Below are 15,942 nucleotides of genomic sequence, written 5' to 3'. Positions count from 1 at the left end.
GTGGTTCCTCCCCTCCCCGGATAATCAAAACCTACTTTAGGTTTCTTTAAATTAAAACTCCACTGTGTCTTCCTAACACTACAGAACTGTCTAATTAAAAACCAAATCAATATTTCAGTACGTAAAAACCCAAAAGCTCCATATAGACCATAGGATTATCATCAGAAATTTTAAAAAGTGAACTGCAAGCTACTGTATCCTGAAAAAGATGCTCATTACTCACTTTTAATCCAGCTGCATAACCCACTGGTTGTGGGGCAATGCTGGACTGCCCAGCTTCCCCGATCACCACAGCTAAGCCAAAGACCTCCTGGAAGGCATCTCGGACAGCGGCAACTTTTAGTTCTTTATTTGAGGTCACTACAATGTCCAGTTCACCTCCAGATTCTACAAAGACCAGAAGAAAATTTCAATTCCAAATTAAAATAATGAAATTCTCATAATTACTACCATGCATTAACATTTTACTACAAAATTACTCTTAACCTGGCAAAATAATGCAAGCTATAGATTACCTTTTTATTGGCTGAGGAAACTGAGGCTGATAAGGTCTCACCCAAGGTAACACAGCTACTTAGCGATGATGTCAGGACTCAAATCTAGGTCTGTATCTTTTCACTACACTGCCTGATGCAAGCAGACACATTTCACCCTGTCATCTAATGGCATCTTACTCTGAGATTTCTCAAGAAAGCTATTTGTACTGTGAAATATTTTGCCCTAGAAACAATGCTTTTCCTCAGTTAAGTATCTTTTGGAACAGCTGAAAATATTTTCCAAATATCTGGGCTTTTATTATGGATTTCTTTTTTCCTGATTGAAACAATGTTCCACAGATCCCATCTTTACTGGAATTTCTTAAATTATTAAAACCTAAAAGCAAGGGTTACCATAGGAAAGAAGAGGAAGACTATATGTTTTTCTTTTTTTTTTTTTTTTTCCTCCATGTGGGACATATCTCTTAACCCTATCTAGCTAAGTACTGTTCCATTAGGCTTCAGCTCAAAAAGGTTTTCAGTTTTTTGTGATGACTCATGCCACTTTTAATGATTATAAAGGGAGAGCTAATCAAAACAATGTTGAAACTGTGTTAAAGTCCATTTCTAATAGTTCTTGTGCTTTCTTGATACATTTGAAATTGTTATGGTGATTTCTAAAATATTTATATAAAAACATGGTAAGTTTTACTAGAGTTTTGTTAGATCCAAATGGTCTCATTTTTGCTGCCTGTCAATAGCTTTTTCACACTCAGTATTACTGCTTTTTATAGGTAATGAAGATTATATGTTATTATATCTTCTAATAATAGAAATTTTATTTTGTATCTTTCTCTCCCCGTTTTATTTTCCTTTTTCTGGATGTCATGCAGAGTACTGGCCTGAGAAAAGTCTTTGGTTTGAGTCCCGATTTTATCACTTACTAGCTTCGGTACCTTGGGGAAGTCACTGAGCTTGTTTCCTCACAGAAAAATTCCTGCCACCTCACAGGGCTTGCTCTAAGGATTAAATAAGGTAATTGATTTCACCATCTAACACAGCACCCATTAAAACAACAAGAGCTCCAAAAATACTAATTGCTTTCTTTTTCTCACTAAAAATAAGAGCTTGTGAAGAGAAGAACAAATATACTGCATTAATTATGTCAAACTTGATTATTATGAATATATGAAATCAGTATATATGGTAGGGTCCAATTTCTAAACCCTGGCAATTACAAACACAGAGGACAATTCAGCTGAGTTAATTCTTTGATTCAGTTTTCCACTTAAAGGGAAGCAAAGAAGCTAAGTGTTAGCTCCACCAAGTTGTGTAACCTAGGATAATAATAAAGCTCTCTGAACACAAGTTCCTCATCTAAAACTTGAGAAAAATAACACTAGCTTGCAGAGCTCTTATGGGAATTAGTATCTGGCAGATCAAGCATTTAATAAATGGTACTTATCATTATTAAGTCTTGCCCTTTGACATTTACTAGACAATTACCAACAGACTCAAGACTTAGAAAGCTACTAACTTTTTATTGCTACTGAAAATCTCTGTTCAAGTACCTGGTGCATAGCTTTGGCCGCTAAACTGTTATCTTCAACAGAATTACTAATAATTGGTCACAAATCCTGCTAAGAGATTATGTTATTTCACTTACTGGATATGTACATAAAAAATTAATCCTCCAGTTAACCGTCTGGAGGATTCTTGGTAATGAGGGTTCAAAGGTGATTAAAGTACCTTTCCCAACAAATCTAGTAATGACATATTATCAGTGAATAGATTAACAGCCTATAAAAATTTTATTCCTGAGTTACACATAAACACATTTAATTAAAATAGATAACTGGAGAAATGTCAAAACCAAATATGAACAAAGCAACACTTCAAATGTCAACAATGAACGGTAAAATTCATATAAAGCAACACTAACCATATTCATAATTAAAATCAGTAAGTATACTAATAATTCAAATCATTTTTACTCCTCCAAAGTTCATGCTGGGAAGTTTTCAAAATTTATTTAATGGTGACTAAGAAAAAGATGAACTAAAAGTATCAAAACCAAGACTGACAATCAATGTGAGAATATAGGAGGATTTTCACTAATTACAAGACCTGTGGGATTACACTCAGTGGCTGACATGAGCACATACTTTATATGGCAGATGCTGCTCTATTTTAAGTACATACTGATATATGGAGCCATGCCAGGGTCCAGCGTTGTAATCATGCTTTCTACTGAATGTTTTGTTTTATCAAGCACAGATTTCACCATAGGGTTCCCAGCCACACCCTGCACAGAACAAATTCACATGTAAATACTCATTCTAAGCAAAGAACACCATGATCACCGGATGGTGAGGAAAAAAAAAATTTTTTTTACGTTTCCAATGCATTGCAGACCTATACTTTTGTAAAATATAAGAAAACTAAGGTTATGGCAATGTCAAATTGCTATGAAATTTCAAAATGCTTCCTCTCAATTTCTCTTCTTATCTCATCATAGATTGACAGCAATCTACTGACCCCACTTCGAGCAACACTGGCCTGGGAAGTATGTTTATTGTATATATATGTATGTGTGTATATATATATGTTTATTTCATTTCTATGTATACCTATATTTTTATTTCATTTCATTACTATTTATTTATTTATCTATATAAAAGACTAGGCAAAACTTGTCCATCAAGGTCCCAAATAAAGACTGTAATTGGATGTCTCTGAAGACTCATATTTTGTTCCCTAATATAAAAATAAAAACAGTAAAAACATTTCTTATCTTTATTTCCCAGAGTTACTTATTACCTTAATAAAGAATACTCTGTTCTATGAAAGTTTCTTTTTTCCTACTTCCTATTTGTTTTGTTCCCAAATTCTCCTGTTTAATAAAGCCAGACCTAGTCCTCTGAATTCCTAAAACCACACTATTAAACAGAAGGAACCAGATCTGAGTATTTCCTTCCATCCATGCTTCTTCCACAGTCAAAGAGACTTAGAGATGGCATCTGGCCAACAGGCCATGATTCCACCTGTCCCAACCTACTATTAAACTAAGGAGATTCAGAAAAACAGATGAGTTCATAACACTGATATTTAAGACTGTCCACCCATCTTATGCTGAATATTAGAAGAGTTATTTACAAGATCTGTAGGGTTGAACTGAGTATTACAACTGGTAACTGACATGCTGACACATGCTCTTAACCAGGAAAAGAAGTGACAGTCTCTACATAAAGAAGACCTTTAAAAAGCACAAAGTGATATAAAGAAGCTTAGAAAAATGCCATCTTTCTGATACATAAAACTCAAACGCTGTAAATCAGTTTAACCAGCTACCAATTTAAAAATATGTTTAATGTGTAATTAAATTGCAGCCAAACCCTCAGAATGTTGAGGGGAACTTGACAAAGCGATGCTAAAATTCATTAAGAAAAATAAATAGAAAAGACCAGCAAAGAAAAATTTTGAAAACAGCAAACTTACACAACCAAATGCTGATCTGCCTTTATGAATGCAGAGACTCAGAATTGACTTTTCTATCTGACTCATCTATGAATACTCTTCATCCCCACCTCAGCACAGAGTAGGCTTTCAATAAATATTAGTGTAATAAATAAAGTTACAATAATTAAAATAGTGTGGTACTGTTGCAAGGACAGGCAAAGCAGTGAAATAAAATACAGAGAGCAGAAACTGAGGTTAACACACAATTTAGTAACTAAGGTAAAGGTAACATATCAAATCACTGGGATATGATTTTAGAACAGTCGATTAAGTGGCTGGAAAAAAATTAAGTTTGACTTCTACCTCATATAATATAGTAAAGTAAGTATCAGCTATATCAACTTGGTAAGTAAAAAAAATGAAACCACAAGAAAATTAGAAGGAATCATAAAAAAATAATCATATAATATAGTAGGTAAATGTCATTTTTAACATTTAAAAAAATTGAAAAAAAAATTGATAGACATGACTCCCCAAAATTTAGAAGGCTTTGTGTCAATAAAGCATAATAAAGTTGAAATGTAAGATAAAAATGGAGGCTACTGCAACATATGATAGCATATAATAAAATATTCTTCTTACATTAAGAGTTCTTATCAATTCATTAAAAAAGAAAATCATCCCAATTCAAAACTGAGCAAAGAACATGAATATAGACTTCACAAAATAAAAATACAAATGGCCAAAAATCACATTAAAAAAAGTGCAAATTGAGTAACAAAGAAATGCAAATTTAAACAAGGTATTATTTTTTTGCCTATCAAATTAGAAAATACTACAGTTCAAATAATAAAATCACTGCTGGCAAATGAATGATGTTATGACAGTGTATCTTGGTATAACCTTCCTGGAGAGCAATATGTATCAGTAATTTTTAAAATGTCCACACTGACATTTACCAAGAATTAACTCTGATAAAACAGAGATGCACATAAAGATTGGCATACAAGAGTGCTCATCATAATTTAATTAATAAGAATTACAATTAGAAAATGCCAATAACAGGTAAGTGAAATAAAACATGGGAAATAAATGCAATGACATGTTGGGCAAAGTAGCCTGAAGAATTATAGCTGGGAAGATGTTCATGATACACGCTAGGTAAAGACAACAAAATTGTGTCCATGTGTCACTACTCCAGTTTGCTTTTCACTAAAAAAGAGGTACATTTACATAGATACGCGCATCCAAAAGATAGAGGAACTATAGAAAAAGTGTAATAAGAATAAAAGGTATTTTAATTTTTCCTTACACCTCTTTGTATTTTCAAAATTCTCTCTAACGAATATCTGTTAGTTTTATAATTAAAAAATTAAACGTGATTTTTAAAGTAAACACCCCTTACCTTAATGAAACCCCAGAGTCCTCCAGCAGATGCTTCATCCTGCCCTCTACCAATTCTAGGATCTTCTTGCTGCTCTGGAAAAGTTATGGCTGATGTGGTTCCAGTTCCCTGTGCCAGAGATGTCAAACCAGCTTGCTGAGTAATGGGAGTTGGCAAAATACCTAGTTAATGGCAAAAATGTTAATATATGTAATTTATTCCATAAACTATTTCCTATAAAAAGAAGATACAACATATGAGATGAGTAGTTCAAAACAGCTTAATAATGTAACTATATACTCAGGCATTTCAACACTGAGATATGAGCTCAAAAGAATCACCTAAACCTTTATAAAATATACAAAATTCCAAAGAAGAAATTTCTTTCCCTCTTCATAAGCTTACACCAAGTGCCCTGAAAATGGACAGAAAATATACATCCAAAAGTACTTCATGTTTGCCCTATGAGCACTTGGATGCAGACAGCTATAGTTTGGATCTCTTTAAAGCATAAAAATAGCTGATATGAGCACTCAAGCCCATCATACAAAAAGCATGTAAAAATTAGTAAACATATCCACATACCCTATTTTAACTCAAAAAAAAAATTCACATACATGTGGGTGTCATACTTGTACTCTAGAAAAATCTTTATTTGTTAAGGTAGACAAGCCAAGTTGGATTATAAAATCACGACAAAATTGTTTCTTTTCCTAAAATGAGAAACAATAGGCAGAATATGACAGGATGAAGTTTTGATATTGATTTCCAATAACCATTCCTGGGAAGTCGGAAAAGTAGGTGTAACTGACCTAGAAAATAAAATAGTCCAATTCCACCAACTTCTGGCACATATGCTTATTTGTTTTTGAACTTTTACCTGGCTAAATAAAACTACTCCCTGGACCATTCAGTCCTAATAATTTTTTAAGTAAAGCTTTTAAAAAAACTCTCAGACTTCACCTTGATGTTTCTCTATAACTGCACAAAATGTTACGACAAAATTTTCGAATTCTGTCTAACATTCCACATACTAATCATGTACTAAGTTTTATATCATATAAAAATCATATATTAAGTAACATCAGCTTTATTTTAATAATTTAAATGAAAACAGGAAGCTCTGGAGATCAAGGAAAAGGGAATGAAACACTCATGCACAGTAACAGGACCCCTCATACACTGCTGGTGAGAAAGTAAAACGGTGTAGCTGCTTTGGAAAATAGTCTGGTAGCTGTTCAAAAGTCAGCAATTCTGACATGCACCCCAGTGTTCACAGCACAGCACTATTTACAACAGCCAAGACATGGAAGCAACCTGAATGTCCATCAACAAATGAATGGATATATATATATATATATATATATATATATATACACACATACATACATATACAATGGAACATTACTCAGCCATAAAAAAGAATGAAATACTGCCATTTGCAGCAACATGGATGTACCTAGAGATTATCATACTAAGTGATGTAAGTCAGACAAAGACAAGTATCATATGGTATCACTTATATGTGGAATCTAAAAAATGGTGCAAATGAACTTATTTACAAAACAGAAATAGACTCACAGACATACAAAAAAACCTTATGGTTATCAAAGGAGAAGGAGGTGGGTAAATTAGGAGTTTGGGATTAACAGATACACACTACTATATATAAAACAGATAAACAACAAGGACCTACTGTATAGCACATGGAACTCTACTCAATATCTTGTAATAACCTATAACGGAAAAGAATCTGAAAAAGAATATAGATATATGTATAACTGAATAACTATGCTGTACACCTGAAACTAACACAATGTTATAAAGCAACTATACTTCAATTAAAAAAAAAAAAACCCTCCAGGAAAAAAAAGTCAGCAATTCTGCACCTAGGTATAAACCCAAGAGAAATGAAAACATGTTCACATAAAACCTTGCACACAAAGGTTCACAGAATCAGTATTCACAATAGGCAAAAAGTGCAAACAACCCAACAGTTTATCAACTGATGAAATGCATAAACACAACGTGGTATATCCATACAATGGAATATTATTCAGTCTTAAAAGGGAAGTTCTGACACATGCTACAACATGGATGGATCTTGAAAATATTACACTAAGTCACAAAAGACACATATTATGAGTCCATTTATATGAACTGTTCAAAATAAGCAAATTCATAGAAACAGAAAGTAGATTAGTGGTTCTGAGGGCCATGAGGATTGGGAGGAAGTAGGGAGTGACAGCTAATAGGTATGGGGTTTCTTTGGGGCTGATTAAAAGGTTCTAAAATTGATTTTGGTGATGGCTGCACAACTCAATAAATACAGTAACAACTATTAAACTGTACACATGAAAGGGTTCAATTGTATGTGAATTATACCTTAATAAAGCTGTTAAAAAAAAACAAACTTCACCATAGCCACTTGTTTCAAAGTATCAGTGAGAGAGAGAATTACCTGTCACCGGAGGTGCAGAAAAAGACGGCATCAGGGGTGTCTGGGGAGCTCTTCCTGCATGTCCTCGTGTAATGTCATAGGCTGAGCCGACAGAGAATCCTGATGTGGGAGGACCCGAAGCGGGAGCAGGTAAGAGAGTGTTTGGGGCAGAAGTGGAAGGTGGGAAGTGGGATAAAGGAGGGTTACTGAAGGAAGCAGCAGTTGGTGGAGAAACATGAGGTGGTAAAGAGGTAATGAGTGGAGGACCAGAAGGAACCGGTGAAGGAGGCACAAAGGGCAAGGGTGGCGAAGGCCTCACAGGAGGCAGGGACTGCTGAGGGGTGGAGAACGTGTGTGGCGGCGGGGGCTGCACAGAGGACACGCTTGGAGAAGAGAAAGCGCTGGCCGCAGCTAGAAAAAGGAGGGCAGGAAAAAAATGCGTCAGTGAAATGTTTTTCACTTAGTTTTCAAAGTGTCTCATTATTGTCTTCTTGGAAAATTTTTAAATTTAACAGACCCTATCCCAAGAGTTATTTTTAAATGTGTGATGTGAAATATACGACTATGACTGAGTGCAAATGACTTTCAACTCCCATCAGTAAAAGCAGCAGATATGTAAAATTAAGTTATGGTATTGCAGACCTTTGTGTTTTTGTTTGTTGTGATGTGCTTTTAATAAAATAAAGCCATTTTTCATCCCTGCTGATATGAGCATAAAACCTCACAATTTAAGGCTCAAACTTTGGTCAGAAGGTTAATCACCACAAAGTCACAGAACATTAGACAAAGCTAACACATACTTTTTAGGATATCTCTGTCATAACAAAGATGATTTCTAGTCAGTATGAACATAAAAAATGAAAGTTAGGATAAAGCAAAATATGTATGTTTTCTGTCTTTGGGCTTAAATTAAAAAAGGTATCTCCCTTCATCCTGGCAAAGATTACAGAATTTTTAATATACAGGCACACCTCATTTTATTTTGCTCCGCTTTACAAACTGAAGGGTTGTGGCAACCCTTGTGTCAAGCAAGTCTATCAGCACCATTTTTCCCAACAGCATTTGTTCTTCGTGTCTCTGTGTGACATTCTGGTAACTCTCACATTTCAAACTTTTTCATTATTATTATATTTGTTATAGTGATCTGTGATCTCTAATGTTACTAATGCAAAAAGATGACAACTCACTAAAAGCTCAGATGATGATCAGCATTTTTAAGGAATACTTTAGCAAAGTTTTTACTTAAGGTACGTACATTCTTTTTTTTGACATAATATATTGCACACTTAACAGACTACAGTATAGTGTAACCATAGTTTTTATATGCACTGGGAAACAAAAAAATTCATGTGACTCACTTTATTGCAATATTCACTTTATTGTAGTGGTCTGGAACTGAACTCACAGTATCTCTGAGGTATGCCTCTATGCTTTTTTTAAATGACTCTGAGAAAAGATAACAGGATCTTGACTAACCTCAAAACATACTGATGGTAGACAACTGCACGTACCTAAAGGGGCTGGGGGGGAAGACGGCTGTGCCGCTGTGGCAGCGACAGCCAGTCCTGCTGAACTTGGTGGAGGAGTCCCAGGTGGTGTTGTCTCTATTCCACTCTCTTCCATCATTTTTCTTCAATTACGGTAAAACTGTAAAAATATTAAAATGTAATAAATATTACACAGTAATAAAAAGTATATTTTTAAACCTTGTATAGTTAGAGAATAGTTTTTTAAAATAATCAACAGACAGATGTCTGTCTTTACTGTTTATAATGCCACTTATCTCCAGGTGAAGGGTTTGTCAAAATTCCTAAGGAAATAGTCTGTGAGAATATTTAGCATGCAAACAATCTGAGACATTTTCATACACCTACTCCATTACTGAGAAATAATTTTACGTTAACTAAGTAATTAATTACCCAATATATTTCAAATAGTAAATTACTAATTTAATTTCTGCCACATGAATGCATGGTAGATTTATATCTAGATTCCAGTCACTATTACTTTTAAAATAAAATTAAGTTATTTAAAGTATTCTTGAAACACTTCCTCTCTCCTCATTAAGCAGTGTACGAGGGCTACTCCTGTTAACAGTAAAAAAAAATTTTTTACTGTGCTCAATTCCCAGGTTTTCTTAGTTTACATTCTAAAATGTGCCCCATAATGGCTAAATGATATGTCTTGGGTTTTAGAAAATTTAACTGTAGCAAAAATGCCACTAGATAGCATTCCGACCTAACAGTCAAAAATGGGTTACAAAATGTGGGAAAACTTCCTTAAAAATTACAAATTTTCAAGCCTGCCTCAAGTATAAAATCAAAACTTCTAAACCTACCAAATAAGTTTTTGAAGTTTTTACTCATTTAACAAATATTCAGTAACGGTCAACCACTTGCCAAGCACTGTACTGATGCCTCTGGAAATACAGTGTAAGCAAAACAAACGGGATACTTAAAGTCCAGTCTGGGAGACAGTCAAACAATGACAGCAACATAACAATGAACTATAGCCTGAATGATGTGCTCTGAGAGCAGGAACAATTCTGCTCGCTGGGAATATGGTTTTGACTTGCGGACAGAAAAGGGTTCCCCAAGGAAGTCACATATAAGCTGAGATCTGAGGGACGATCAGAATTTAATTAGGCAAGGGAAAGGAGCTAAAGAGGGCACATGCCAGAAAAAGTGAATATAGAGAAGGTATAAAGGCCCTGGAAGGTTGAGGGACATTGACACATTCAAGAAAACGCATGCAGCAGAAAGGAATAATGAGGACCGGAGACATGGAGAGGAACTCAGACTGTGCTGACACGTATAAGCCAAATTAAAGAGTCGGGTCTTTTAAGAACAGAAAGTCACTGTGGGGCATTCAAACTGGGAATGACATATTGGGTCTTTTCACTTTTTTGAAGAAATTTCAGATTCACAAGAAGATGCCAAAATAGAGCAGACTTCATGAGTACCTTAAACCCAGTTTCTGCCAATGATGGCATCCTACGTAACTAGACTACGGCGATAAAACCCAGGAAATTAACAATGGCACAATGCGAGTAGCTGAACTACAGACCTTATTTGGATTTCACCTGTTTTTACATTCACGTGTGTGTGTGTGTGTAGTTCTATGAAGTTTCATCATATGCACTGACTCGTGTAGCTACCACCACAATCAGGACACAGAACTGTTCCATCACCCCAAAGAAACTCCCACATGCTGCTCCTTGGTCGCACCCTCTCATCAACGATAAGCTCTGGCAACCAACTGTTCTCTACCATTTTCTCATTTCATGAATGTTACGTAAATAGAATCATACAGCACACAACTTTTTGAGATTGGCTTTCTTCACTCCACAGAATGCTCTTAAGATCCATCCAAATTGTTGGATATATCAATGGTTGGTTCTTTACTGCTGAAGAGTATTCCATTTTATAGTTGTACCACTGTTTGCTTATCCATTTATTTGCTGAAGGACATTTAGGCTGATTCCAGCTTTTGGCCATTCATATTTGTGTTTTGGAAAAATTCCTCTGACCACAGTATGCAGTTTGTGCCACAGGGCAGTCAGAGTAGATGCAGAGAGACCATTAAGAAGGATATAGAAGTAGTTCAAATAACATCCTAGGTTAGTGATTCTCAAATGGGGAGTGGAGGAGGGTGATTCTGCCCCTCTCCCCCGCAAGGGTCATTTGGCAATGTCTGGAGACATATTTGGTTGTCAGAACTAGGGGGTATTACTGGTATCTAGTAGGTAAAGGCTGGGGATACTGCTAAAAATCCTACAATGCACAGGATGCCCCCACAAGAAAGAGTTATCTGGCCCCAGACTAAGGTGATGATAGTGGAGATGGAGAGAGTGGATAGACTCAAGAAATGTTTAGGTGGTTAACACTCAGTGACTGACTGGATATGGGGTCCAGGAGGGGGAGAGGCATGACTTGCACAACTGGAGAGATGGTGGTGCCATTCAGTAAGACAGGGAACACTGGAGGAGGTCAAGGTGTATGTCTGACATCCTGGGAGAGGAGGGATTATGCAGTATTTAATACTAGACATGCTAAGTTCAAGCTCCTTGAAACGTCCAAGTATCGGTGACTTGGTCTGCAGCTCAGCAACCACATAAATGTGGGCTTCAACAGTTTACTGATAGTCTCTAAAGTCATGTGCTGAAAAGAGATTATATGAGAAGATCAGGAGAAAAAAGAAGATGGCCCAACGAACCCTTGAGGAAGAGCCCAGGAAAAAAAAAAAAGCCTGCAGAGAAGAATGGAAGACCAGAAAGATACGAAGAAAACCAGGAGGCTGTGGTGTCCAAAAGCCAGAGAAGAGTGTTTCAAGTTAGGAATGGGCAACAGTATCAAATGCTACAGAAAAGACAAATAGGATGATATATGAAAAAGTCAACAGATTTGCCAAACTGGAGATAAAACTTAGTGAGAGCCGTTTCCATAGAAGGAGTGGGGACAGAAGCCAATTTCAACTGGACTGAGGTGTGTGAGGTGAAGCAAATACGTACAACACTTTCAAAAAGTTCTGTTGTGAATGCAGAGGAAAGATCTATGGCAGTAAGTAGAAAACAGGTATCCAGGGAAGCAAAATCCTTTCATTCAATCCCTACAGACGAAGATAATCAGGGACAGAATGGCCTTCTGGGGGCTTTATCACTCCCTGATAAAGCTACCTCTTTTCTTCATCTCATTTTTCTACTGGTTATTCATCTTCCTCCTACAGATACTACCAATTCTCACAGTAATTAGAAGAAATCATATTTAAACATAAATATTAATGAATGCATTTGCAAAAGAACCTGTACAATGAATACAACCCATAAAATGGAATAATTGGTCAATTTCTTTCTGTCTTTAAAAGCCGTACTATTTGAGAATTGGCTTAATGACAATATTGGGTAAATTTTGGATGCATAAACATAATACCTTTTACTAAAGAAAAGCTCTTGTGATAAAAGTAACAGCAAAATGTCAGAGTTGGTAAAGGTTCTAGTGCTCATTCTCGACACAAAAAGGATATTAATGTATCAGCATTAAAGAAAAAGTGATAGAAAAAAAAGTGATGGAAATGGCTTGGAAAATTGAGTCCTCAGTCTCTGGACCGACACTGATCTTCCAATTTGCTTGTGTCTTGGTTCTTCTGTTAAAAAAAGTAGGTGGCTACTTATAAAGATACAAGAAAAGGTTTGATAAATGTAAAAGCTTGTTAAAAGCGATTATTATTGTTGATTACCGGTTCAAAAGATAATCTCTACTACCCTTTAGTGAGCACTGCTACAGGAAGGTCTGAGTTTTGTCTCTGCATTCCCACTTCTTATACCAAAATAACTTCCATAAACGTTCACTGACAAAATAGCAGCTGTACAGGGAAAAGACTGGAATGCCAAAATGCGTCACGTTCGCAGAAATCTACATGTTGTCTCTTAAAATAACTACTTGGAATGACAAAAACTCTCTTGGATTGGACAAATTCTGCCAATCTACAGTACAGGCTATCCGGCAAACTCGCCCGAAGCAGTTCCCAGGAACGAACAAAGAGACAGCACAGTGCAAAAGCCCTCTGGAGCGGCGCTAGGCACCGATGGGGGAACCCACGGGAAAGGAAGCTACATCCCATTGCCCGTCCCCGTTTGTTGACCTAGGAGTCTCCCAGGCGGTACCCGCCTCCCCCCAAGCTCTGCCACGTCTCCAGGCCGGGCTGGGCCGAGCTAAGGTCAATGGGCTCCTGCCTCCTTATCTCCCCTCCGGCCAGCGAGGTGGAAGGTGGAGCCAAACAGCCCGGGGCGCCGGCGCCGGTCCCGGAACTGGAGCAAAGTGCCGGATAAGACCCCCGGGCCGCACCCACCGTGTAAGCCGCGGCGGGAACGGCTTGCCTCTCGAAGCGCACCCTGAACCCTGCATGCACCCAAGACCCGCGCCCGGACTGCACGACGGCGGAACTCCCAAACTACCCTCGCTCTCGGGGCGCCTGCCGGCCCACCCACCTCGCACCACGGCGCCCCTGGGCGCCGGTTTGGGAGCCCGCGTCCCGTCCGGTCGCCCGCATACACCCGCGTTACTGCCAGGCTGACGCTCACCTGCGGGCCGGAGAGAGTGTCTGCGTGGCAGTGAAAAGCGAGGACTACGGAGGCTGAGCTGTAGGACTACGACTACGACAAGACGAGCAAGATGCAAGCAACCGCTCACCGCGCACGCCCCCACCTCCAAGATGGCCACCGTAGGTGCACTTCCCTGCGCTGCCACGTCGGCCGCGCGCCGCCCCGCCCCGCGCCCCGCCCCGTCTCGTTCGCCAGGATCCCCGACCCGTGGCCGCAAATTTAACGTGCTGGAGTACTTGGGGCCGAAGATCATCCTGCCCGGAGGGCTGGGTGCTGCCCAGCTCTAGGAGCATTCTCCAGCAGGGCTGCCCAACTTTCCACGCCGCAACCTCCGTACGCGAGAATGGAACCCTTGTTACCGGGTGTAGCTCACTTACTCTGTGCCGTGGCCGCCCGCGGGGATGACGATGAACCAGCCCGGGTCGTCCAGTCCAGTCCCCGCCTCCAGGAAGGACCTTGCTCCGGAAACGGGAGACTTATCCTATGTATTTTCAAAGATTTCCAAATAATAGCGGTTGCATCAAGAAAGAGAGATAACACGGTGGCAGCTACCATACTGATTTCCCCCCCAAAGTTCATGTATTACACATTCTTTTTTTTTAAATGGAAAATCAAAGATTATCCACTTTCTTAACTTTACGTGCTGCACTTAAAACCGTTCCTGAAAGTCGGTGCTCAATAATGTACACTAAATAAATCAATGAATAGAGTGCAATGGAGGAATATAAAGAATTTGCAATCAGAAGTCCTGTTTAGGTCCAGGAGTGCCCTAATGCCACTTGAGCAGTCATGGGACCTTGTATAGGTCACTTATTCTCCCTAAGTCTCAATATTCCATCTGTAAGATAGGAATAATATTGTTTGCCATCTCTAATCAAGCAGGTAACAGAGTTAAAATAAGACATACGAAAGCACTTTTTAAACTGAGAGGTAAACACATTAAAAACTTGTTTTTATTGTTCCCAAATTCCTTCAGGAACTCATTTGTAGATTTAGCATTAATATAATATCCCGGACTTGACAGCTGAAAGCATTTAAAAATTCCAATACCTCACTGAAATGTTAATACTATTTAACTATGCCCTAACTTCAGACAAAATGATTTGCAGCTGCAGTGGGTTGTTCCCTTTGGCAGTGACTCTTATCCCACCCACTGAGAATGTGTGTAGATGGCTGTCTAGGTTACTCGCCAGAAAGTGCTGTTTGGGTTGGTGTTGAAAATAGTTACCATCTCTATCCTCTTTGGTCTACACCCTTAATAGCTATAAGAACTGTTCCTTTCTTCATTCATTCAACAAATATTTATTAATGGCTGCAATGTGCTGAGCATCAGTACTGGAAATGTAGCAATGAACAAGACAGGCAAGATCCTTACACTGAGAGGCAGATCTTCTCACAGGAGAGGCAGGCTATGAGCAGGAAAATAAAAGAACTAAGTACTGTTTGTGATGGGCACTTTGAGGAAAGTCAATAGGGTGATTATTATTGACAGTAATTGGGGTAGGCCACTTTGGATAGGACAGATGTGCAAGCCTTCTCTGAGGAGGTGCGATTTGAGTACAGATCATAAGGAAGCAGCCCTGTGGTTCTCTGAACAGAAGGAAGAGCGTGCAAAGGCTCTGAGGGAGGGTGACTGGCAAACTTGCAGAACAAGAAGGAAAGCGGGACTGAGAGGGTGGTAAGAAATGAGGTCAGAGAGATAGCCAGGCCAAATCGTAGCCAGCCTTGTAGGCCATCTTAAGGCCTTTGGGTTATATTGAGAGAAATGAGAAGCAGGTGGAAGGTATTGAGCAGAGGAGAGACAAGACTTGACTTCAGTTTTCAATCACATTCTGATTGCTGTGTGGACTGTAGGCAGGTGCAAAGACTAAAGCAGAGTGATCGTAATGAGATGATGGTGCCTTAGAGGAACTAATGGGATGAGGGCAGAGCGGGTACATGGTGTGGACATATTTTGAAGGTTAAGCTGTCATGATTTACTGATCGATTGGATGTGGCTGTATTAGTTTCCTAAGACTGCCAAAAAAAAATTACCACAACTGGTTGGCTAAAAGCAACAGAAATTGGGCTTCCCTGTTGGCGC

General features: G+C 38.3%; 1 protein-coding gene across 2 annotated transcripts in view; it reads right to left on the bottom strand.

Annotated features, from left to right (window-relative positions):
- PRRC1 (proline rich coiled-coil 1) overlaps nt 1–14,120 on the bottom strand; it is a 40,902-nt gene extending 26,782 nt beyond the window's left edge. The window contains exons 1-6 of one of the 2 annotated variants that reach the window (XM_029218520.1): nt 14,096–14,120; nt 9,271–9,406; nt 7,781–8,170; nt 5,341–5,501; nt 2,679–2,781; nt 224–387 (exon numbers count right to left, since the gene is read on the bottom strand). In XM_029218520.1, coding sequence (XP_029074353.1) covers nt 224–387; nt 2,679–2,781; nt 5,341–5,501; nt 7,781–8,170; nt 9,271–9,385 — 933 coding nt within the window. In that variant the 5' untranslated portion in view covers nt 9,386–9,406; nt 14,096–14,120. Of the gene's footprint in view, nt 1–223; nt 388–2,678; nt 2,782–5,340; nt 5,502–7,780; nt 8,171–9,270; nt 9,407–13,838; nt 13,960–14,095 lie in introns of those variants that run through there. The other variant, XM_029218519.1, reaches the window with a different exon arrangement.
- Between the last annotated feature and the right edge of the window lie 1,822 nt (nt 14,121–15,942).

This window comes from Monodon monoceros, unplaced genomic scaffold (assembly GCF_005190385.1).
Source record: "Monodon monoceros isolate NGI ecotype Baffin Bay Population unplaced genomic scaffold, NGI_Narwhal_1 Super_Scaffold_12, whole genome shotgun sequence".
Taxonomy (NCBI): domain Eukaryota; kingdom Metazoa; phylum Chordata; class Mammalia; order Artiodactyla; family Monodontidae; genus Monodon; species Monodon monoceros.
The sequence above is the reverse complement of the archived record's forward strand: the minus strand, read 5'-3'. Positions and strand labels throughout refer to the sequence as shown.